Source organism: Danio aesculapii, chromosome 3 (genome assembly GCF_903798145.1).
Source record: "Danio aesculapii chromosome 3, fDanAes4.1, whole genome shotgun sequence".
NCBI classification, from domain to species: domain Eukaryota; kingdom Metazoa; phylum Chordata; class Actinopteri; order Cypriniformes; family Danionidae; genus Danio; species Danio aesculapii.
Window position 1 is genome coordinate 21,571,099 of NC_079437.1, and position 26,818 is coordinate 21,597,916.

The 26,818-nt window shown below is 37.3% G+C and overlaps 1 protein-coding gene across 1 annotated transcript in view; it reads left to right on the top strand.

The window, feature by feature from the left end:
• The window catches only part of LOC130217490 (protein TANC2-like), a 105,048-nt gene that overhangs the window by 15,549 nt on the left and 62,681 nt on the right, over positions 1–26,818 (top strand). Inside the window, exon 2 of the mRNA XM_056449605.1 lies at positions 25,915–26,097. Coding sequence (XP_056305580.1) covers positions 25,989–26,097 — 109 coding nt within the window. The 5' untranslated portion in view covers positions 25,915–25,988. The remainder of the gene's footprint in view (positions 1–25,914; positions 26,098–26,818) is intronic.

Sequence of the window (26,818 nt, forward strand, 5' to 3'; positions counted from 1 at the left end):
ATTTATTTATTTATATATATATATTTTGCTTGTTTTGTGGAGATTGTCTTTCAGTGGGGTAAGTGACATAATCTTGTTTTCACTTTGTAATGTAGATGTTTGGACTAGAACAAGACAACAATTCTAAGAAAGAAATGTTTTTTTTGCATAAATTTGCTAAATAAAATTCTTTGGCTCCTGATCAACTATAATTTTAGACGGGACATTGCATATCTTTGCGATGTGACTATAGCGAATGTGCACATTTCGATACCAATGCTGAATTTATATATTGTGCAGCCCTAGTACATTCTGTATTTTGTTCAGAGCACACACCTCAAGCTAATTTTTAAAAAATTATTTCTGACATTAATAATTGTGTTACGCACCAAAGAGAAACAGAGATCCAACTTCAGCAAAGTTTGAGAGTGTCATAAAGGTGGTGCATTTTGCTATTTCTATGGCGGACTCTGTAAGTGTAAAAACTGAACGCTTCAGCGAGAAAACAGTTAAACAGACCAGCTGCAGCACAGGATAAAAAAACAAGCCTCTCCATTCTACCTCTTTACTTTCTTTTTACTTTATCTTTGCTCTTACTTTCGTGGAGTAAGAAAACAGTGGAAATTCTATCACTGAAGACATCTATATTTAAGTTTTGTTGTTAAGCACAAAGATTTGCTTCAAAAACTTTTCTAAAATCAGTTCTAATTTCCAAAAATTCGTAAATGAACAATAATAACAAAGTGTGGTTCAAATATTTTTTTATATTTTTATCCAAACACACGTCTTAGTTCTTATGCCCCATATAGTCCAAAACTGACAGGTGGCCAAATCTAAACTTGTTTTTTGTAAAACAAATATAAATATGCATGTAATAAATAATACTGCTAATAATAATAACATTATACAAAAGCAAACTGTCATGAATAAACTAAAAAAAAGCTCAGAGATGAAGTAGACAAGGAGGCAGTGGTATTTACAGTATTTATGTAGAAAATAATAATTTTTGTAACATTTTAATCCTTTTTTTTTTTTTTTTTTTTTGTAAAGATATGCATGTATTGCTGTACATCATCTGTGTATTAAGCAATGTCTAAGCTTTTGGACCTGCGTAGGCACATAACTAACATGCTCTACTTTGGACTTTAGACCAGCTTTTAGTTGGTCAATTTCAGTTCCTCAAAATAACAACGTGCCAACAATTAGCCTTAACACACCTCCTTTATAGACCAGAACACCATGAGTCCACAAAGTAGCACAAATGGATTTGCTATTTAAACAACATGGGGCAAAATGTGAAAATTAGGGTTGCGCTGGTCCTGAAAATAGCAACAAATCGTGCAAAACACATCTTGCGCCTATTGTGCTGGGTGTTTGATATAGGGCCCTTAGTGTTTTTAAGCTGTGGTAATGAATCTGTAACAGAAATATGATTTAGCTGAAGTATAGCATGATGCTATTCTATGCATCTTAATCTGCAGCTTCTTAATAGATTTGTCAGTAAAGTAGCTAAATATTTAATGGCTTCCCTGCTAATTTAAACACTGATAATTTGTTCGTTGTCTCAGTATGTCTTGCATGATATGATGTATAATATTACTTTTGGCTGATATTGTTCCATATGCATATAGACTCTGATTACATTGCTTATTTAGTTGCATCACACTGCTCATATCCAGTTTAGACGTGGTGTAACAGGTGCTTGGTTTATGCTGTATAGCGGCTGGTTAAAGTGGGATGTGGGTGATTAGTGAACAAGATTATGGCTTTAGTGCTGGTATATCAAGCTTAAAGTGGCACAAGGCCTAATTGGTTTTTATTGTCGATAGAATATGTTTTTGTGTGCTGAATTCAAAAGAGACCGGAGACTTGGTGTTCCCTTCCATTAAAAGCAATATTAGCAGTTCAGGCCTGAAGATATGTTGGTGTAAAATTTCTGCCTCACCACGGATCAGTTTTCCCTCTAGATAAGTGATGTGGGTTAAGTGCGTAGGATTAAGCGATGCCTACATGCATCGGCTCTTTTTTTCTTTCTCTCTGCCTCTCTTTCCACCCAGTCTCGCAGGGCAGGGTTAAGCTAGGTTGTGCTGACACAGCTTATGTACGGGATTTATCACGCCACGGCTGTTGCTAGTCAGATCAGACAGAGTTCAGTCTTACAGTTAGTTCATCCATAAAATTTACTGAAAGACTCCTTACATTGTAATATAACTGTTATGAAACCACCATAAGTTTTTCATACTCTATTTAAGTGGGTTGTTGTTTGACATCTTTAGAGCCGTTTGTTAGAGTGAAATGATTGATATTATTTTACAATGTAGAACTCTGTATTAAAAATGCTGGGTTCCACACAATCTATTTGTGTTGGGAGAACATAAAGGAATTAAGATAACCTATTAGTTTTTTAAAATTGAAGTAAATTGAACAAAATAGTTGTTCCAATAAAAAACTCTAGAATTGTGTTTGTTTCAGCTCATTTTAAATAAGTAGTTTGAACAAACAAGTGCGCTCGTTTTCATGATTGTTTTAGAACTTCCAATTCAGTTGTCGATAGAAGAAATGACTAGGAATAATAGAAAACTGCAGAAAATAGTCAAACTGCTGGCTCTGCAAACAAGTGCGTGACTATACATGACTAAACATAAAAGAAGAATAAAATAGGACATACTGTAGCAGTTTGCAACATCAAGCAACAGAACGAGCTGTTAACTTCTAAAATTCAATGGAAGTAAATGAAGACCGGAAGTCTTGAGCCAAAAAGATTACTCGTATGTGAAGAATAAGGTCAATATAAGGTCAATAGGCTAACAAAAATGGTCTTTAGTTAATATTAATCTATTTATAAACATGAACTAGGGATGGGCGATATGACAAAAATCTCATAGCTTTATATAAGTCATTTCATATCCTGATAGTGATATACCACGATATGTACCATATCTGTAAATTCAATCAATTAATAGTTTATATATTGACCACATGGAACGGACTAATTCTTCTAATTCTCATTCATTTGTGATCATGTTTTTAACTTTATGTAAAATTTCAGGGAAAATGTTTGATTAAAAGTGTAGAAATAGACAATAAATATGAATAAAGTGAAGGGTGACCCACTCACACCGGCAGCTTCTCCACGATGGACATCCAGCGTTCTCCAGCCTTTGGCACCTAGACTGCAGCTCTGCTCAAGAAGTTTGGCCAAAGGAATAATGGTCATGCCCAACTGAGCCTGGTTTCTCTCTAGTTATTTGTCCTTCACTTTTGTCAATTGATGTAGTTTGTTTCTCGCCACTGTCGCCATTGGCTTGCTTGTTTTGGGACTTGTGGAGTTGCACATCGATGGATTTGCCCTTCAGTGTTTGAACTTTCAGCAGTGCAAATTAAACCACACTGAATTGAACTAAACTGAACTTCAACTCTGAAAACTGGACTGACACAGTTTCAATTTACTAGAACTTCTATGTTAAGCTGCTTTGACACAATATACATTTTAATAGCGCTATAGAAATAAACATGAATTGAATAAAATATAAAACCGTATGCTAATTGTAATTGATGGTTCATTCTACACCTGATAATGTAGGGATTAAATGATTACAGGTCCAACATAAAAAAAAATAAAAGATATATTGCTAAATATAATTCAAGATGTAAACATTGAGCTTTCAATATTGCAAATTACTCAGAGTGCTGTTATAATCTTTAAAAAAACACATCTCATTATGTTAAACAATATCAAACAAACAAAAGTGTCACTTTTCTTCAAATATCATAAATTACAACTGTCAGTTCAAGTTTAAACTGGTTCTAATTTTAAACTGAATAAATGCATGTTTTAAATAACAGACGTGTCACTTTAAAAAATGCACAGATCTATAATGAAAAAAAATAATGCTTTCCTAACTTTTTATGCTCATTTAAGACAAAATTTATTAAAAAACCCACAAAGATCGAGATGTTTTAGATGTTTTTGTTGTTGTTGTTGTTGTTCTTATTGTTATTATTGTTGTTGTTGTTGTTGTTGTTGGTTGTTGTTGTTGTTATTATTATTATTATTATTATTATTATTATTATTATTATTATTATTATTATATTATTATTTATTATTATTATTATGTGCATATGTCTGTATTCAAACACGCACCCAAAACCCAGTGTCTACTTTCGCTCCGCTTCAAATCGCGTTTGCAGAATCCGTTTGGGGAACCAGCTTCTATTTATCACTATGGAGAGCGTCTGACAGAACTGACTGTTTTGAGGATTGTGTAGGAGGGGCAACAGTGCCTATAATGGAAAGGAATCCCGCCATTTTTATATTAAAATGCCTAAAAAAATGAAGGCACAAATGGCAAACAAACATTATCTAAAGATTTTCAGAAAATGAGCCATCCCATAGCGTACAGCATTACTTGTTTTTTTTTTTTGTTTTTGTAGTTTTTAAGTCTTAATGTCGTTTAAAACCTTGAAAACATAGGAAGTCTCCATGTGGCATTTTAGCCTTTTTTTTTACTCCGTTATGATGGTTTATAATTTATTATATTGCTTAATAATTGCTAAATGAGAGCAATTTATGATTTACTTTTTGTATTCAACAGTATATGATGAATAATTTAAAATAAAACCTTTAAGACAATACAATTAAATCCCGCAGAGAGAGATCTACTGAGATGATACTTTTTATTGAATATTTTCAAGTTCTATAGTCTAGCTTTTCTAACAGAAAATTGGCCGGTGGTGTTTTTCACAAATTGCTGTAGTCAACTTTGATGTGCCACAGGCAGCTGGTTCTGAATATTAACCACTAGATAAGGGCTCAGTTTGGATGTAGACCGCCTCCAGTGAAATGAGAGAGAGTGAAAACAGAAAAAGAGAGGGATATCTATCCGACTGTTCTTATATCTCTTCTGCAGAAGTCTGTGTGTGTGACCAGAAAAAAAGGCTAAATTATTCAACAGTGGCAGACTACACCCGAGGATCACATTTCCAAGAGCACACACTTACTTTAGCAGTACATTTGCGAGTCCTCTGTGGATGCCTGAACCCATGCTCACTAATAGGCTCCCTTTCAATGGTGAGTGAATGTCAACCAATCTTAGCAAGTGTGTCTGGTCTAGTGCAGTACAAATCTGGGGGGATTTTTTTCGTCCAGTAACAACACTGCTTGGTGTTTGTCATCGAGCTGAATGGAAAAACCTGTTCGATCCCAGGAAAGGATAGAGTATTTCTCAAAAGTCTGTATAATGCATGAAATAATTAGGCTAATACTTTACTGCAAACTCTCATTTGTTAGCGTTAATGCTTAACTAAAGCTAAAACTAGCTAAATGTGAGCAATGTATTTCTTACAATAATTATTAACTTTTTTTTTTTGGCCGAAGTGATGTGTTACTATGTGTACTAAAAAACTACATTACCCATTATGCCATGCAGAAACTTCCACTACAGTCGCAGCAAGGAAATTACATCCATTCACATGAAGCACCACAGATGAAGTAATCTTCCTGTGCTCTCCAGATACTTTAAATGACACATACTATATGGCTGGGATGAGAATCAGCACCCCCAAGCCCGAGGCCATGGTGCTCCTCTGGAAAAAAGTGGTTGGCTATCTCCAGGTTGGAGAAAAAGTCCTTACCCCAGGTGGAGAAGTTCAGGTATGTTGGGGTTTAGTTCACAAGTGAAGGAAGGATGGAACGTGAGATTGACAGGCGGATCGGTGTAGCAGCAGCAGTAATGCGGTCGATGTACCGGTCCGTTGTGGTAAAGAAGGAGCTGAGTCGAAAGGCAAAGCTCTCGATTTACCGGTCAATCTATGTTCCTACTCTCACCTATGGTCATGAACTTTGGATCATGACTGAAAGGACAAGATCTCGGATACAAGCAGCTAAAATGAGTTTCCTTCGCAGGGTGGCTGGGCGCACCCTTATAGATAGAGTGAGGAGCTCTGTCACCTGGAAGGAGCTCGGAGTAGAACCTCTCCTCCTCCACATCAAGAGAAGTCAGCTGAGGTGGCTCGGGCATCTGTTTCGGATGCCTTCAGGATGCCTACCTAGGGATGTGTTCCAGGCATGTTCCACCGGGAGGAGGCCTCGGGAAAGACCCAGGACACGCTGAAGAGACTGTCACTCGACTGGCCTTGGAATGCCTCGGTATCCACCAGAGGAGCTGGAGAAAGTGTCTCGGGAGAGGGAAGTCTGGGGTTCTCTCCAAAGACTGCTGCCCCGGCGACCCGACACCGGACAAATCGGTTGAAAATTAAAATTATACTATACTAAATATTTCTTTAAATCCTTATAGGAAAAAAGAATGGAACAAAAAAAGCTCCCAGAACCTGTGTTGTTGACAAAAAGTAGACACAAAAAATTGACTTTATATTTCAGTGTCACATGATACTTCTAGTGATGGGAAGTTAGGATCATTTTACTGACTCGGACCGTTGAGTCTCATTCATTGAATCTTTACCAAAATAACATTAAAATGTTATGAGATGCTTCCAAACACATCTACAACTAGCCTAAACATTGATCACACTACAAACACGTAATAACTAGAATGCTACTATACAATGCAATGCTACTAGACTAAGAAAGGGAAAAAAATCCTTGAATGTTTACCTGATGTTTTGTCTAGCTTTGCTTACTTGAGTCATTCGTTCATTTGACACTGACAGTCCCATATAAGCTTAACCAATGAACACATTCTGAGCTGGAAACACCCATGATTAGTTCGCCTTTTGAGTCTTTGGGTTTTTGAGTTGTTCATTTATCATGTGACAGCATGTTAAGAGATTACTCAAAACCAAAGAGTCAAGAATTAAAATGGATCAAATCTCTTTCCGGCTCTAAATGCATATGATTGGCTTCTGTCTTTCACCTGATGAACAAACAACTTAAACTGAGGACTTGAGAAATGAACGGATTAAATCTTTTCCAGCTCTAAATGCATATGATTGGCTTCTGTCTTTCACGTGACGAACGAACGACTCAAACAAAGGACTCGAGAGATGAACAGATCAAATCTTTTTCCGGCTCTAAATGCATATGATTGGCTTCTGTCTTTTACATGACGAACGAACGACTCAAACCAAGGACTAAGTTTAGAGGTGCACCCAGCTCTGTGTTTATAAACTCCTCCGGAAACTATACCTGGATCATGGAGGCTTTCAGCGGTGCTTCAGACTGAGCTTTGCCCAGTTTGATGAACTGTTGTCTGGTGTCGACAAAGGATTTCCCCTCGGGACACCAACAACAGGCCCTACGTCATAATCGCGCTTCTAGACGAGCAAGCTCCTGATTGGTTAATGCGGCATGAATGTCTGCTGAAGTTCAGATTTTTCAACTCTATTCCCACGTCAAGTGCACAAAACACTCAAACTGCACTGCTTCATTCGCATGAATCGCGTCATTCGTGCCGCCTCATTCACGCTTGCGATTGGCGCTTTATCCGCATCTGGTGTGAATACACCATGAGAGGACTCCTCGTTCTTGGTCACATAAAAGAATTGTTTAAGAACAACCCATCACTAGTGGGTTGAGAAATCATTCTAATATGATAATTTCTGCTCAAGATACATTTATCATAAAAATGTAAAGCAATATTGGGGAAACCTTGAGATGCTTGAATTCCTAAAAAAAAAACTGGAAAAAACCTGCATTTATTTAACAGAAATGGAGTAACATTATTTTTAATGTATATTTTATTTTATATGCTTAATAATAATATAATATAATATAATATAATTATGCTTCTTTTTTGAATGTTTTTCTTTTTTTATTTGATGATTTATTGGGGAAAAAATGAGGAAAAAAGATTTGCATGAAAAAAAAAGAAACTTGTTGATCCCAAAGCTTTGAACATACAGTAAGTCTGCTTAGCAAATTAATTGTGTATTTTATCAAGAAAGCCTAATTTGTGTATTTAGCAGGAATGATGCTGAACAAGTTCTGAGCTAAAATGTATTTACCCCAAGTTTGAGCAGAAGAAATATTTGCTCACACAGTGCTAAAGCCAAGGTAAAAGCTTTTGTGAGGTCAGCTCTAAATGGCAGTCTCATTAGGAGAATCAAAGTGGGTAAGAAGTCTGATTCTTAATAGAGGATGTGAGAAGTCTGAAACGCTCATGTGAGGAGTGTTCAAAGTAGATAATGTCGAATCTCTGCATTTTATTGCCTCTTAGCTCTCACTCTACTCTAATGCACATCCACCTTTTATGCTCATTACAGTTACGTTGGGACTTACAAAACATGTCTCAATCAAATCTTCACAAAAGTCATCAAGACCTTTGGATGCCCTCTGCACAACTGAACAGCAAATGAGGAAATTTGCATATTTGAGTTAAAGGAACTCTCCACTTTTTTTTTTTTTTTAATTTACATTTTACAAGTCCCCTAAGATGGCATATGCACAATTAGATGAATAAAAAAAGGAAGAAGGATGGATAGAGGGAAAGAAAAAACGATGGATGGATGGATGGATGGATGGATGGATGGATGGATGGAAAGGTAGAACAATGGATGGATGGATGGAAAGGTAGAACGATGGATGGATGGATGGATAAAATATAGAACAATGGATGGATGGATGAATGAAACAATAGAACAATGGATGGATGGGCAGATGGATGGAATGAAAAAACAATATATGGATGAATGTAGTGGATAAAAGATAGAACGATGGATGGATGGATGGAAAAGAACAATGGATGAATGGATGGATGGATGGATGGATGGATGGGCAGATGGATGGAGGATTAGATGGATGTAAAGAATGAACGATGGATGGATAAAAGATAGAACGATGGATGGATGTACAGTTAGTGTGCTAGAACAATGGATGGATAGAACAATAAATGGATGAGGGTGAGTAAATAGTGAGTATATTTTCATTTTGGGTTAAACTATCCCTTCAATGAATAAAGGTAGTTTATGGAGGACGTGCCGAAGGTCTCAAAGTACACTGTTTGTCCCTTGAGTTGCTGTGGATCTGGGCCACCATATGGAGCGATGGCTTACTGCCATCAAACCACAACACGCAGCGGTCGTCCGTGGGTTATGTGTGGCCGTATGGCAGCAGCTGCTGGGTGGCTGCGGGAACATACTTTCTGTGGAGCATGTCGGTTTGGATCACCTGAAAGTTTTGTTCTCAGGTCACAGAACATTTTAGAGCTTGAGAATAAGGAAGCTACGGGACAGTGCTAATGGTTGCTAAGCCTTTCGCTAGCTGAGAGAAATGCCATATCATTCCACAACCTTATTGGTTCAGTGTCATTTAGAGTGAGAAGGACTTGGAGGCGGGATGCATGCTGTTTAAGGGTGTAACTATGTTGTGTTAGCATGAGAACTGTTTGTTGTTCCATTTTAAGATTAGACGCATGGGATTGTAGGATCATTCATGAATGATACAGTATATTATCTTTAGCCCTACTAGTTTTGGGATCATAGTTTTGGGTCTTGTTTACATGAAAAATTATGGGATTGTAATAATGAGAATTTGCAAAATTATTATACATTTAAAGGAATAGCCATGACTTGTATACAGACTTATATACAGTGTATGTTTGTGATTAACGTTTAGGTTGATCAATTACTTCTGCAAGTCTTCTTCACTTCTGCATCATATGATTTGGGCTCAAACTAATATGGTTAAAACAAATGCAATCCCGTTTCAATTTGTAATTCTTTTTACTTTAGTTGCTAATGAATGAATTTGTACATTTAGTTTTCATTTATACAGTTTAGTACAGTTTGTATTATTGAAGTGTTTTTTTTTCACCAGGGTTGCATATAGAAGTCATACAAAGCCCCTTTTTTGGAAATAGGCTCATTTTACAACTCCCCTAGAGTCAAATAATTGAGTTTTACCATTTTTAAATCCAATTAAAACTCGATTTCCAGGTCTGGCAGGAGCACTTTTACCTTAGCTTAGCATAAAGTCATTGAAATTATCAAGGAACTTTGTTGCAGTACCATGGCTGCAGCAGATGCAATGATATTATGCAATGCTGTTATCTAAGTTACCTAGCTGGGGACTATTTTCAGATGCTGTATAATAATGCACCTTCTGCAAACATATTACGCCAACAAAGTCCCTTGAACTTATGATAGAATGAGAAAATGCTTTCTAGCCATATCAGCCTAGAACATTTTCTGTCAGTCTTGGTACATGACGTAACTACAGAAGAGTCAACCTTTAAGTTGAGAAATGTAGCTTTGACATTTTTGAGTAAGATGCCAATGGTCTAATCTGATTCAATGATTGATGCTAAGCTAAAAAGACTCTCGGCAGACCAAATATTGGCTAAATGGATTAAAAAATTGAAAAACTCAACCGTTTATCTCTAGATGACTTGTTAAGTTAGCCTATTTCCAAAATAATGCATTCTTTAAAATAGCAAAGTAGTGCAATAATCGTAATTCTGAAGTTTTTCAGAAATCAAATCCAGTCCAAAAATGTTCTATTCAATTATTTATTTATTTATTTATTTATTTATTTATTTATTTATTTATTTATTTATTTATTTATTTATTTATTATTATTATTATTATTATTATTATTATTATTATTTGTAAAAATAGACAAACCAGATTCAAACCTGTGTCACTGACATGACTGCCACTATTCTGAACGTGCTGATTAAAATGCCAGCAAAGGTCATTATGACAACACTACAGGTTTATCATCTGACATATCTGGCACACGCTCTCATCAAACTGCTCAACATTTGATCTTAAGGACATGAAATGAACATCCCAATGATGATATTCATTTCACGCAGCACAACAAAGGTCTCGGTGGGGATTTGTGGGAAGCAATGTCCTTCTCTCTTTGCGTCTGTGCTATTATATCCAGGCTCTGTCACTGAGTGTTTGAATGAGAAGAGATGGTTCTGCTTTTGGCTCAAGGGCACTGGGCCGATCCGGGCTCAGATTTACTGGGCTGTTTTGATTAGGCGAGCAGGTTCTGCTATCAGCCTACATAAATTAGAGAGCAGCTCTCGGAATCACACTCACTGCTCCCGATGGGCTCATATCAGCTCATAACGGACGTGTGTGTGCCAAGAGGCTGTAAAAATACTCCTGTAATAAAGTGCAAGAGGATCTGAAGTATGCGTTGATTAGCTCCCAATCGCTGTTGTTCATTTGCTCCTCAATGTGTGTCCTCCGATAAGGAGTTATGTAGCTGTATGCGATTCAGGGTGTTAAACTTGCTCGGGATACATTTACTTGTGCACGGAGAGTCCCCTTTCCATTTGCTGCTTGCAAATTTAGCTGGAAGGCTTAAAGATGTCTTGAAAGCAGTTTGGAGTGTAGAAAGTGCTTAATCTGAAAGAAGACAGATAGATAGATGGCCGTGCTTACTAAATGCAGCTGTCCGCTAAAGACTGGGTTTGCTTAATTTACCTGCATAAGAGCAAGGATATGGAAGTGGCGCTTATGAAATGGTAAAAATCGGTCAATCATATATTTAAAAATTAAATGGAGACAAATTATTATTTATTTATAGTTTGTTTATGTTTATAAATGGTTTAAATGTTACAATAAATTGATGAATCAACTTTGAATTCAACATTTAATGAATTGAAATTGTTATTCATTCATTCATTCATTCATTCATTCACTCATTCATTCGTTTTCTTTTCGGCTTAGTCCCTTTAATAATCTGGGGTCACCACAGCGGATTGAACCGCCAACCTATCCAGCACGTTTTTACGCAGCGGATGCCCTTCCAGCGCAACCCATCTCTGGGAAACATCCACACACACTCATACACTACGGACAATTTAGCCTACCCAATTCACCTGTACCACATGTCTTTGAACTGTGGGGGAAACCGGAACACCCGAAGGAATCCCACACGAACGCATGGAGAACATGCAAACTCCACACTGAAATGCCAACTGACCCAGCCGAGGCTTGAACCAGCGACCTTCTTGCTGTGAGGCGACAGCTGAAATTGTTATAATTTATGTAAATAATGCATTTAGATTGTTTTAATAATATTTTTATATTACTTAATAAGATATGATTTATGTAGATGTAATTTTAGATCAGTTAAGATGAATTAAATCTAAGATTAAATTTGTAATAATTGTTAAATGCCTTTCCTAGTCCCAGTTTCTGTGCCAGACGATCGCGATGTCGTGGTCCTAACCTTCAACCACCACCCCTTCCACAATGCCCAACCCTCATGGCATCCTGTAAAGAGTGCTCTGGGAGCATGGGGTCAGACTTGTTTCCAGTGGACTCCAGCAGGGCTGCCCTTTGTAACCAATTCTGTTCATAATTTGTATGGACAGAATTTTAAAGCGCAGCATTGGGCTGGAGGGGGTCCGGTTCGGGGATCACAAAATTTCATCTCTGTTATTCGCAGAGATGTTGTTCTGTTGGCTTCATCAAACATGGACTTTCAGCATGCGCTGGGGTGGTTTGCTGCAGAGTGTGATGGGGCTCGGATGAGAATCAGCACCTCCAAGTCCGAGTCCATAATGCTCCCAGGAAAAAAAGATGGTTTGCCATCTCCAGGTTGGAGGAAAGTCCTTACCCCAGGTGGAGAAGTTCAAGCATCCCGGGAGTTTGTTCACGAGTTAGGGAAGGATGGAACGTGAGATTGACAGGCGGATTGGTACATCTGCAGCAGTAATGCATCTCGGATACAAGCAGCTGAAATAAGTTTCCTTTGCAGGGTGGCAGGGCGCACCCTTATAGATAGGGTGAGGAGCTCTGTCACCCGGGAGGAGCTTGGAGTAGAGCCTCTGCTCCTCCACATCGAGAGAAGTCAGCTGAGGTGGCTCAGGTATCTGTTTCGGATGCCTCATGGACGCCTACCTAGGGAGGTGTTCCAGGCATGTCCCACCGGGAGGAGACCTCGGGAAAGATGCAGGACACGCTGGAGGGACTATGTTTCTCGGCTGGCCAGGGAATGCCTCTGGATCCCCAGTGGAGCTGGAGGAAGTGTCTCGGGGAGAGGGAAGTCTGGAGACTGCTGCCATGCAACCCGGCCCCGGATAAGCAGACAATGAGATGTGATGTTAAATGCCAATTTATGATTTTTTTTCTAATTAATTTCATATTAAATGTATGTATTTAAACACATTTTAAATTACAATTGTTACGAATTACAATTTATATAAATTGTTAACCATTGGGCAGATGGGGAAAAAAAGTATGTGTGTGTGTGTGCGTGCGTGCGTGCGTGTGTGTATATAATGGACCTTCTTTATTGATAACAGATGATTTTAAGTGGCTTTTCATAGCGTGTTTACGATTACTGTAAAATATCATCGCTCTGACTTGGAAAGGCTTCATTTCACATTCTAGTTTTTTTTTTTTTTTTTTTTTTTTTTTTTTACAAACTTGTGATGAGAAGAAATCATTCTTTCAAGTGGGTTTTTAAGTCTGTGTACTGGTTGGACGTTAAGCATATATTTGCCATTATAATCCACTCCCTCTCTCTCCTTGCACTCTTCCTAACAGTAATCCAGTGGTTTTCCACCTCCTGTCATGGATGCCTCTCAAGCCTTCAATGTGGGCTGAATTTAAGCTTGACCCATCAGTGTGCCACCTTTCTTGCTGCCACCTTTAAGCCTGTTCCTCCTCTTCACCCACTAGCATTCTTTCATCTCCTCAAATCCGCTTTTCTGATGTGTCCTCCGCTTGGGCTGCTTTGCTTATCGAGGGCCAGAATTCCTCCAGAGTGTCTGGATGGCAGCTTTCTGTCCCGCCGCTGGCACCCCTCTACACCTCATGTGACAAGCGTGATGTATAACCTGTGATATATAAGACAGAGCCCTGAGGCAGTCAGAAGAGCAGGTGTCTGCTGGTTGTTCTTTTAATGATGCACAGCTTTAAGTTTACAAAGGTTTAATTAGTCGTTCTGAAAATTAAATGTTTAGACACGACTACATTTTCTGTAGGAAAAGAAAATGTAAAACGAGAGGAAAGCAGAAACAATTAAGACAAATAAGAAATAATTATCTGAGACAAGAATGCAAGGCCAAAAGCACACAAAATAAACAAATTGATCAGGCAGGATAGGGTAATTAGGAAAGTTATTGTGTAACGATGGTTTGTTCTGTAGACTATCAAAAAATATAGCTTAAAGGGGCTAATAATTTTGACCTTAAAATGGATTTTACTCTAGCCGAAATAATACAAATAAGCCTTTCTCCAGAAGAAAAAATAATATCAAACATACTGTGAAAATTGCCTTGCTCTGTTAAACATCATTTGTGAAAAATTTAAAAAAGAAAAAAAAAATCAAAGGGGGGCTAATAATTCTGACTTCAACTGTATGTGATGTGGGTAAATGGTGCGTTTCAATCCGGCTACCACTGCAGGTATATTTCAAACCTTTGGGAAGCACTGCCACTATATAAATATTTATATGTAAATATGGTTATTTCTATATTATTGTAATAAATATTACAGATCATGAGGATTTTTTAAATATTAAATTATTAAATAAAACATTGTAAATGTATGTTAATATTCTAAATAATGTAATAAAAATAATATATTTATTTTATACTTAAATATAAATGTAAAACATTTCAAATTAAACATATTACATTTTTAAAAGTCTATAAATACAATTATTTTTTAATCAATAATTGTAATAATAATCATTGCTTAACTGTTACCATTTCTAAAATAATTGTCATATATATTTATTTTTAATGATATGAACCTTATGTACAATGAAGTATGTGTGGTTGTAAGCATGCTTGCTTGTGTGCATGCACGTGTGTATGAACATGTATGGATCTTTAAATTCAGCAATTGCGTTTGTAAAACTGGAATTGTGCTTGAGTGTGTTTTTTGTACGTTGACAGACATTATAGGAAATGTAAAAATCAGCTTTGGTTTTGTGTTATTCTAACAATTTCCTATATCATGCACTTGATTTGCCTCTACTATAAGTTGCCTTTTGCTTTTGTACTGAAGTGCATGTGTGTGTTAACTAACTGAAGTTGAAGAGTGTGTCTGTGTGGTAACAAGCAGGTGGTGCTTCATTCATCAGTCTTTCCTCTGCTCTCCTCTCTTCCTGTCCGTGCCATCTGTCGCTGTGGCCAGACTGGGCACAACATGGCCTCTTCCTGTCTGACGCCATCCTATGACGCAGCTTATCTGCAGTGGACACACACCACGAATTCATGCACAACACAAAACTCTTCAAAGCATCTCATGGAGAAACTGCATTATCAGAGTCTTATTGTTCGTTGTGGCTTTGGTTGACACACTCTAGAGCTGATTCTGCGGCACCGAAGCGGAGACCGTCTGATGATTAACGCCTGAGGCTTCGAGCCGCTCTCTTGCCGTCTGCTTGTGTAAAAGCATTTTGTTTCAGTTCACGTCCTGCAATGCCGCAGCATCACATTCAGGAGGATGCAATGAACGATTGCACATCTGACAGCTAGTACCGTTTCTGAAGGAGGTTTAATCCTCTTCTACTGAGCCAAAGAGTTTAGAGGGTCTCAGAGGAGTCTTGAATCATGAAAAACAGTTGTTTGATGGGGGAGAAAGAGAGATTGTTTCTTTGGGTGTGGTTTTGCTTTTTGGGTTTTGAAACGATGGAAGCTTTCACCCTGTGGGATGAAAGAGAAACGTAATTGTGACTTTTTTATTTGAAAATTCTGACTTTCATGTTGCAATGCTGACTGTTTTCAGAGAACTGAATATTTATGTTTTGCAATTCTGATTCAGAAGGTGAAGAAGAATTGTGAGATGTAAACTCAGATTTGTAATGTCAACATGTTGTTGGAATAATTAATTAATTCCATGCGTGTTCAATAAAAGGTCAGGAGAGGTTTTCTTCTATGTAAATAATATTAGTAATTTATTGAGTACAAATGAATAATTCCATTCACAGAATTTTGTTATCTGCAAGACAAGAGTTACATTCAGGACGTGTGCAACATTTTTCATTTCCTGACTCCAACTTGTATATGCAGCTGATATTTACTGGTGGAGTTTTAGTGGAATTCGTCACTTGTCAATCATTCTCCAGTCCTCCATTGGCCGCACCCATACATACATCCTCTATTTCTACTAATTGTCTGCACAACATTAAAAGCATAAGACTTCTCAGCTGCACATATTCTGTGTTCAGTTTCAGCCCATCTCTGCTCACAGGAAGTTTAGCTGCAGAGCTCAAGTTCATTTTAGACAATCAGACCGTTGCATTTCTATCAGCTTCATCTACTTCTGCAAAATAGCTTCATTAGTAAGCAAGGCGTATCACACTCAAGAGAAGAAGTTTAGTTAATATATCACCTTTTAGCAATACAAATAGAATTGTTTAATAAAAAGAAAAAGAGACAACAATAATAAAAAATATTTTTCTTTTGCCCAACAGTGTGAACTTATTCACACCAAACATGACTTGCACAAATAGATCACGTTATTTGTGCATAATTAGGCGCTTTAGACCAAAGATGCCCAAAGTAGGACCCACGGGCCAAATTGGCCAACTGTAATTTTTTTTTGTTTGTTTCATTGCTGAGCTACAAAAAAGCAAACTGGTATCAAATGTTTTAAATAATTGTAAATGAATCTGATTTTATCAAACTTAAATACTGCCACGTGACTGATAGAGGGCTATGCAGAAGACATCGGCGAGCAAATCTAGGCAAAAACTAGTGTAATTCTGTTATAAATTAGATGGTTTTGTTTTTATTGTAATAAGTTCATTATAAAATGTAAAAAAATAAAATACTGTATTAGTTAATATAAAGTGTTTTCTTGTCATTAGTAAATATTAATAAATAAATTAGGAAATTACCTTGGCAACTATTTTATAATAAGTTTAATAACTAATTATATAAGTTTGGTTTTTGGCCCTTCGTAAGAAAAAGTTTGGGCACCCATGCTTTAGCCATTTTGAGTTTACTCGCTTCATTCGTGTGTCAAATTAGCTTCATTTGCATGTGAAATTGCATGTGAAGTTGTCTGTCTGCTTAATGACTCCACAGCTGACAAGAATTTTATTCACCGCCATATCTGGATCCATTAGTTCCTCCTAAAGCTGCGCCTGGATCATGGCCCGGTCCCAGTTTGATGACCTGCTGTCCCATGTCAGCCAGTAATCATAGCTCTACCAGAGGAAGCTACTAGATTGGTTAACGCAGCATGTTGTCCACCCTGTCCATTGTGTGAATCAAGTGTTAAGCATATCAAAGATCTGAAACGCTCAATTCGGGTCATGTCATTTGCTCAAGTAGCCCTGCAAGATGATTAGACATCTTGCAGTGCTACTTGCGCAAATTACATCTTTGCATTGACTTAACTTATAAATCACTCGCGCTTGATGCTTTATCTGCATCTGGTGTAAAGTACCATTAGAATTGTGAGATGTAAACTCAAAAAAAAAATGGAACAAGCAAGTAAACACAGGGATATTATCGGAGAATTACAAATTAGAAACCCAAAGATGTTGTTTTAGAATTGAAAGATTTTGATATTTAGAATCACAAGCATATTTGAAATTGTGAGGTGTAAAGTTGGAGTTGAGCGATGTAAAGTCGGAATAATGAGAAAAGCTAAATGAGACGTAAATTCACTCTCCGCCAACAGGTGGCGTTTATGAACAGAGTTTATGTCATGTTTCCTGGGTTACTGCTATAAACAAAGCAGCTTCGCTTCCCACTGAATAGGGGTGTAACAGTATATGTACTTGTCCTGAATCGTCATGACATGGTGGTGACGGTTCGATTCATGTGCTCACACTACGAGTACAGTCAGTGCAGATATGCCAGTCAAGTCACTGCAGTGCTTTCACTAAGAATGTGTCTTTCCGTCTGAAAACATGAGATGCAACACTTTGAAATGGTTCTGTCATCTTGCTGTTGTCATGACAACTTTGTACACAGAAGCTCGTCACTGTCCACTGTGTACGATTCAGTGTAACATTACTCCCCTACTTATGAACTCAACTTTGCAACACAGGCTCATAAGAGATACGTGCTTCAGCCTACAATTATGTCAACTAGATACAAAAAACACAAAAATACATTTGACTGCAGTATCTAGTTAAAATGAATGTTACAGTGCAGTATGGTGCCAACAACTGCTGTTCCCTTTCGCACTAATGATATTTACAAGAACAGATAAATTACAAATAAAGGTTTATTTTCATGCAGTTCTTTGCACAATACCAAATAAAAACCATAAAACAACTTAGCAGTGTCTATGCTTTGTAATCAATTAAGTTTGCTTCACCTAACAATCATCATATGTACAACTTTTCTGATGAGGTCAGTTTGCTCGGTAGCTCACTTTGTATGGTGTTGTTCTTCTGATGCAGAGCTCTCTGGTTCAAGTTTAGTGGAAGACCATTCAAAAAAAAAAAAAATGCAATGCAAAATCGAGATAAAACTATGCAGTCGCAATGTACTTTTATCATATGCTTGCTTTTAAAAACACCATTGGTTGGGTTTACTGTATGTAAGGATTTAGGTAAGTGGTTAGCAGGTGATCTGTACAACAAGCTCCACTTTCTCAAGGACATGTACAAGGAAGTGTATCTTACCCATACAGCAAAATGTAAACAAAGTAACATATTTCAGATTCACAACGATGTAGACATCGCCCTCTAGTGGATTTGTCATTTCAAACAACACCTGGTGCAAAATGTAGGCTGGTATCAAAGTGGCGTTGTGGGTAGCATGATCGCCTCACAGCAAGAAGGTCGCTGGTTCGAGCCCTGGCTGGGTCAGCATTTCTGAGTGGAGTTTGCGTGTTCTCCCCGTGTTCGTGTGGGTTTCCTCCGGGTGCTCTGGTTTCCCCCACAGTCCGAAGACTTCTGGTACAGGTGAATTGAATAAGCTAAATTGGCCATATTGTACAGTATGTGTGTGAGTGCGTAAAGTAAAACATATGCTGGATAAGTTGGCAGTTCATTCCACTGTGGGGACCCCTGATTAATAAAGGGACTAAGTCGAAAATAAAATGAATGAAAAATGCAGGCTGCTGAAGCATGTATTTGTAATGAGCCAGGGCTGCTACTTTTAATATGTATAATCATTTACAGAAAATTGAATATGAAGTACGATATGAAGAAAATAAGGACCAGTAAGTTAATTCATATAAACTCCTACTCTAACTGTATTGAAATTTGTTTAGCATTTTTAAAAGATTCAAATGCTGTCATCTTTGCTGGAATGCAATATAAAGACACAGTACCATATCTTTGACAAGTGAATAATACAAAGCAAACGCGTGCTGGTATAAAAAAGATATGTGTACAGTATATGCATCAATTGACTAATCTCTTTCTTTTTCACTGTCCACAGTACATTGCAAAATACAGTGTTTTCAGCTCTGAGATTGAGAGTCTTCAAAACGCTCAATATTCACAGGACATAAAGATTTCTCACTATGAAAAGAAAGCCAAATGTATCTGCAGTAATGTAGATGGATTGCAGTGTCGGATGTAAATTTACATTTACTCATTTAGCAGAACGTTTTCCCCCTCCATCCATATGAATAGAGAGAGAGATCTGACATTTTAAATCTGGTGAGCTTGACAGCATATTTGGACATCATTTCTGTGAACATAATGGGCATGTTTACATTTGGGTATAGTTGGGGGAAATATTACTAGGGACCTGTTTTTGGCTTCATTTTATTTAAGTGTTATGCAAAAAAGCTGAACCCCTGTGACAGATAGATTTGTGAGAGGGGTGGGCTGTGATGCGTTCTGAAATGCATGAGAGTGTATGATGAGGATGTTGGGTGGGGCTGATGGATGAGGAAGAAAGCGGGTTGAAAAATCTGTAGTGAGAGAAAGAGAGAGAGAGTGGTGTAAGAGATTGCTTGACATCAGCAGAGTCCCGACCCCACCCAACATCAGCACTGCAAACACACACACGGTAGATTTACTGGCTCTACGAATAGTAAATTCACTCACAGGAAGTGTGCTAAAGAGAGACTCATAGTGTTTTTCACATCTCTGATCTCACAAGCCTGATAAAAGTCATATGCGTGTGATTAAATGCGCTCCATCCTCCTGCCTCTGCGTCAAATTAAATTTAGAGTGTAATTGGTAGTTAATGAAAGACCCATGATGGCGTTTTAATGGCAGCACAAATAGGGACATTGTCATCTGCCATATAGTAGATGCCATTCACCGTATTCACTTAGAGACAGATTATACCTTGATTCAGCAAAGTCAGATAGACAGTCAAATATTTATTCATTCATTCATTTTCTTTTCGCCCTAGTCCCTTTATTAATCTGCAGTCGCCACAGTGGAATGAAAGCCAACTTATCTAGCAAATGTTTTACACAGCAGATGCCCTTCCAGCTGCAACCCATCACTGGGAAACACCCATACACTTCCATTCATACATATAAACTACGGACAATTTAGCTTACCCAATTCACCTGTACTGCATGTCTTTGGACTGTGGGGGAAACCAGAGCACCTGGAGGAAACCCACGCAAACACAGGGAGAACATGCAAACTTCACACAGAAATGCCAACTGGCCCAGCTGAGGCACGAACCAGCGACCCTCTTGCTGTGAGGTGACAGTGCTACCCACTGCACCACCGTGCTGCCCCTCAAATAGCTTGTCAGTTCTTTTTTTAGAATTCACTATTGAGTAAATAATCTGGAAAGTATTCCAGTTTCTACAAAAATAGTAGGCAGAAGCCTTATTATTCATAATGACAATAAATGTCTCTTGAGCAGCAAATCAGCATATTACAATGATTTATTAAAGGGTCATGTGACACCAAAACACATTTTTTGATATGTTGACAGTCATCTATATATATTTATATACAGTAAATATGTCCCACATTGCAAAAAAACACACTATTAAGACACATATATTTCACAAAAAAATGGTCTTCCGGTTTGAAAAGACGTTTTGAAGCTGCATCACGACGATGAGATCATTGTGTAAATTCCAGCGTGGAGACTGGATAACTGTACCAGCCGGTACAACATGATGTCTTTGAGTTTTCAGCATTAATCCATGAGAGACTTGTTTCGAACCAATCAACAGTCTTTGAAGCTATATCATGCATACTAATAAAGTTGCACCTCATTCACAATAGAGCATCTATTGTGAATAAGGTGCAACTTCATTAATATGCATGATATAGCTTCAAAGACTGTTTTTCTGTGTTGTGTTGCCAACCGTAATTAAAACTAGTAGTAGTAGAAGAATTGTTTGGGGACAAGGGTCGCCAGTGTTGTGTTTATAAATGTGCCGCAACGAAGGTTTTGTTTCCCTTTTTCCTGCGATGAGAGCACGGATCGCATGTGGACCTACATGTGTGGATTACAGTGGTCTGCTACCATGCAATAGAAATATGTTTGTAAGGAACATTATTTACCTGAGAGCTTTTTGCATCTGGAAATGGTGAAATTTGGATTTGCCCCTCATCGTCTTTTAAAAAAGACGCGGTTCCAGTTGGTGTTGATTGTCCTGTCTCTACTGATTTGGTAAGTGTGTGATCAGTGTTCTTTGTTTATGTTTATTCAGATGGCAAAGTTAGTTAGTATCGTCAGCAGTACTCAGTTTTTAAGGCTGGCTACTTGTAGGCTACTTAATATTGAGCAAAAGCTCCAATCAGCTAGGTGAATGTCTGCAGCCACGCCTCCATTTTTAGATGTCTCCGTTTTCCCCCCATTCACACTGACACGGAGTAGCAACGCTTTAGAATGAAAATGGCCTTTTCAGCGTTTCCAAAACGCTCCGTTTTCAGCGCTCAAACTCTGGCATAGTGTGGACGGAAGGCGTAACCGTAGCAAAACATATGTGTTTTCAAACTAAAACGTATTAGTGTAAACGGGGCCTTAAAATAATTCTGTTTATAACTAGCTACTAGCTAGGTAGTTATATAGTTATTGCAACATGTTCTGCTGTACTCGGTTTTGTATCATAGTTCTTTGTCCTCTTCCCATGAATTCGTTCAGTCAAATTAAATTCTGATGCCCTGAGTTTTGCTGACTTCAGTCATTTGTTTAGTCATCAATCTGTCATTTTTAAAACTTCACAGATGAGTCATGATTCACAGATTCATCACTTGCATAATTCATTTTCAGTTGATCTTTTGATTGATTTTTTTTTTTCTTTTTTTTTTTATTTCACAGCAACAAGAGCAAAACACAAAGTAGCTTCCAGAGGCATCTGAACTGAAGATTCATGATTATTGTGTACTTGAAATGTTTGAGTCTGATTTTCAGTCAGAAAAAAAATTTAGTTTAGTAGTATCTTTGCATTATAACAAGCCTGCTGCTGTGCTACACAGCACATGCATATAAAAGCTGACACCACCAGTCATAATAACAGCAGCTATGGTTTACATTAGTATAATTAGATTCATTGATGATAACTAAGTTTAACTGTTTAGTTTTTAAACTTATGTCAGCATATGTAGGCCATGTGCAATGTTTATTTTTACCATGTCATACTAATGTTAATATACATAGATGTTTATTGCATTTATGCTCTTCTCACAGAAACCACACGTCTCCTCAGTCATCACATATCCTCGTCCTCATAAAGAAAGCCGTATTATTCAAGTTCATAATTAACATTGCGTGTTTGCTCGGATGTAGCTACAGTTTCTGAAAGAAATGTTATGAGAAATGCTTTTCAGAGCTCTGAAAAAAAAATCTTGTTTTGGAATGTTAATGTCTGTATTGGTTTTAACTTCGCCCACTGCCAGTTTACCCAATTATATTTTGGATTTTATTTCAGTCATGAAGACTGCCTTGGTGTATGCAGCTTATGTCAAAAATGCGGCCTCTAGAGATCAATAGTAACCTGCGAAATAAGATGACGATTCAGAGTAATAAAAATCTACGAATTATAATTTTGTTTTTGCAAATAATTCAAATATCACTATCTTTTTGTGATCTCTTTGTGTCATCAATCTGGCAACCTGAGTGCATGTTGTGTCAGAGGAAGAGGGGCAAGGTGAAAAAATGTATACAATATTTTTAATTGGGACCGCAACGCCTAGTTCAACCTCAATCCTTCATACTGCACCTTTAAATACTGAATGACTCCGCCATTTTGAGTGAATCATTTGAATGACATGTACAACGAATCATTCATTCATCATCATCAGCTACTGGCAGTTTTAGTGTCATTTTTAAACAGCACACACATATAAAAGCTAACGCTGACACCACCAGTCATAATACCAGCAGCAATGGATTACATTAGTATAATTAGATTCATTGATGATAACTAAGTTGAACTGTTTGGTCATACATTATTCAATTTTAAATGTAAATCAGTGTATGAAGATAAGTAACTTGTGTCTCAGAGTTAAGCTAATCTGTTTTGCTCTGGAAAAAAAAAGGTTTAGTTTAGCAATGTCTGTCTTTGTTTTGGTCTGTGTAACTCTGCCCACTGCCAGTTTACCCAATTATATTTTGGAACCCTTGGTCGCCTTGGCAGACAACTATTTTATTTTAGTCATGAAGGCTGTCTCAATGTATGTGGCTGCAGCCAAAAAGATTAAAAAATCTAAGCACTTTTTTTGCAAACAATTTAAATATTACAAACTATAATAATAATAATAGTCAAGCTCAATCTTCTTGTAACCTGTTAGTGTCTTCAATCTGGCAACACGCATGCTTGTTGTGTCCGAGGAAGAGGTAAAAAAATGTATCCAGTATTTTTAATTTGGACCACAATACATAGTTCAACCTCAGTCCTGCATACTGCACCTTTAATTACTGAATGACTCAGCCATTTTGAGTGAATCATTTGAATTAATTCTACAATGAATCATTCATTAAGACTTTCTGTCAGCTACTGGCAGTTTTAGTGTCATTTTTAAACAGCACACACACATAAAAATCTGACACCACCAGTCATAATAACAGCAGCAAAGGTTTACATTAGTATACTTAGATTCATTGATGATAACTAAGTTTAACAGTTTGATTTAACATTATTCAATTTTAAACTTCAGCATATGTACAAACGTAACTTGCAGCTTTTGTTTTCCTTTTTTTCGAACAATTTAAAATATTGCAAACATAAACTAAAGTTAGCTTATCAGCTGACAGTGTAATGTTCAAACTTCTTGTGATCTGTTAGTGTCATCAGTCTGGCAACCTGCATGCTTGTTGTGCCAGCGGAAGAGGGGCAGGGTGAAAAAAAATTATCTAATATTTTTAATTTGGATCGCAATACCTAGTTCAACCTCAGTCCTGGATACTGCATACTTTTAACTACCGAATGACTCAGCCATTTTGAATGAATGCTACAGTGAATCATTTATTAAGACTTTTCACCTTCTGGCAGTTTTAGTGTCTTTTTTTTTTTTTTTTATTCATGACCAGCAAAACACCAGCACAAAACACACCTGAAACAAAAAGATAAAGACATCTATTTTTTGTTTTGTTAATATGAAACAGCCTTACGCCCAATTCACACAGAGATTCAGCATCTACGCTTGATGGAGGGTGTGTCTGAAATTGTGGCTGATTTGATCGTCACAGCAGCATCAGCCAATGAAATTAGTCCGCAGTCGGCTACTGTATGACCTGGGGTATTTGCATAAAGGGATCTGATTGGCTGACGCTTCCATTGTTGCTTGAAAAGTTGACAAATTCTGCAACTTCTGCAGCGAGTGATGCTGTTGAAGCTGCGCCGACGGATCCAAAATTCAGTTCGCAACGATTGACATCATCCATTCAAAGTGAATGGCAAGCATTGATGCTTACCCCATGTGAATGGGGCTTTATGTTTTGTTTCAGTTAGAGCCCAAGTCTTCATCATTTATAAATGAGTGCAAAATTGACTTGTTTTTCACAGCACAGAAACCGGGCATCTTCTCAATATGTTGACACTCTTCCGTGCCTCATAGGTAGGCCCACATGAAATCTGTGCGTGCAGAATTCCGCAGATTTTTAGTTTCATTAATTCTGTTTATTTGCTTGAGTTAATGTGTGTAAATCTATATTTATTCAGTTTTTAAATTATTTACATTAATATTATTGACTAATATGAAAATGTTCATCTGATTTATGTACAATGCAGTTTGTAAAGTGATATTTTCTGTCCTTTACTAGATATATTATATGAGAGACTTGCTTTGATAACCAAATAAAGTGAATCTAATTTGATCTGCGTTTTAAACATTAAACAAAAGTTACAAAGATATTATGTTTTATTTCATATGTTATGGTTTTAGTTATGATACTCCCAAAATAATTCCGCAGAAATGTGCAGATTTTTACCAAAATACTCCGCAGAAATGGCAAAAAACGTCCGCAGATTCTGTCTGGCCCTGCTCATAGGGTCATACATTGTTTGCAACCAGCTATAGATTATAAGCTGGTATTATTCAAATGTGTTATAAACCTGTGCAGTAAGTAAGACTTAGGCATTCAATGATCTCTAATATTGACAAATATGACAAATTAGCCAAATATAGGACACCTTTGAAAGAGATTTCACATCAAAAATGAAAAATCTGTCACCATTTACTGACCTTCAAATGATCACAGCATTTACAATGTTGAAAATACATAGCCATGTTTTATGTTTAAATGTTTTATGCGATACTTCAATTTTGGGCACAAATCTAATTCGCATCATTCGCAAATGACAGCATTTTCATTTTTGGATGAACTGTCCCTTTAAGCAAGCTAGCGTGGAAAAGGTGTATCAGTGTTTGCGTGTAAGACACATTGTATGTCTACTTACACAAACATGACATCTACAGTCGTCTGTCACCATGTTCAATCTCACTCAGTCTCTTTCTCTGGGTTTCTATATCTGGAGGTGTCATTTCTTCAGGTACACTGATAGAGTGCAGTGTTAATAAGCTGAACCGTCTAACTGTGTGTTTGTGCTTCTGACTCTGATATGCAAATGCGGAATGGCCTCGTCTGATTGGTCGCCTGCTAGCGTAAGGCATTAGAATGTGTAAGTGATTGCGATCTGTGTGTTTCTCTGCAGGCAGTGACTCCGTGGAGGGCGAGTGTGTGTTCGAGGGGGATTACGCTGTCCCTCCTCTCCCGGTGACCGAGGGCATGCAGCACATTCGGATCATGGAGGGCGTGACGCGCTCTCTCCCCTCCTCTCCTCTGCTGTCCCATCAGGCCCTCAACATGCGTCTGCAACCCATCAAGAGACTGCCAGGTAACACCCCGTGTGTGTTCAGTTGTTGTGTTGGTGCTGTGTTTACGTGGCTTGTGTACTTGTGTATGTGTGTCAGCGAGAAGCACCTCCTGTTTCCCTTCTCAAACACTCCAGCTGAATGCCAGATCTCCCGCAGAGAGCACAAATGCCTTCACCTTGCATACCAGCGAGAGTGTGAATGAGCTTGTGTTTGTGTGCGTGTTTGAGAGGTAGCGGTTGTGTTGCAATGTGTTATTTTTAGAGAACTTGGTTTTACAAGTTTGTGTAATTAAGGAGATTTAGCAAAAAAAGGTCTGAAGGATTGTTTTTAAAAAAGAGAGATTTTAAAATATATAATTATTAATTTGACATTTTTCTATCAAGTAAAAAAAGAATCTTAAATCAAGGCAAACTCATGGAATAATTATTTTTAGTTTTGTAAAAAAATGTATGTGTATATATATATATATATATATATATATATATATATATATATATATATATATATATATATATATATAATCATTTATATATAATCATTTATATATTATTATTTTAAATGATTAAATCTAATGATAATAATAAGAATTTGTTTAGTTAGTTAGCTAGTGAGTTTTTTATTTTATGCCAGGATAAATGGGGTAACTTTAATTACTGAATGACTCAGCCATTTTGAACGAATCATTTGAATGAATTCTACAGTGACTCATTCATCAAGACTTTCCATCACCTTCTGGTAGTT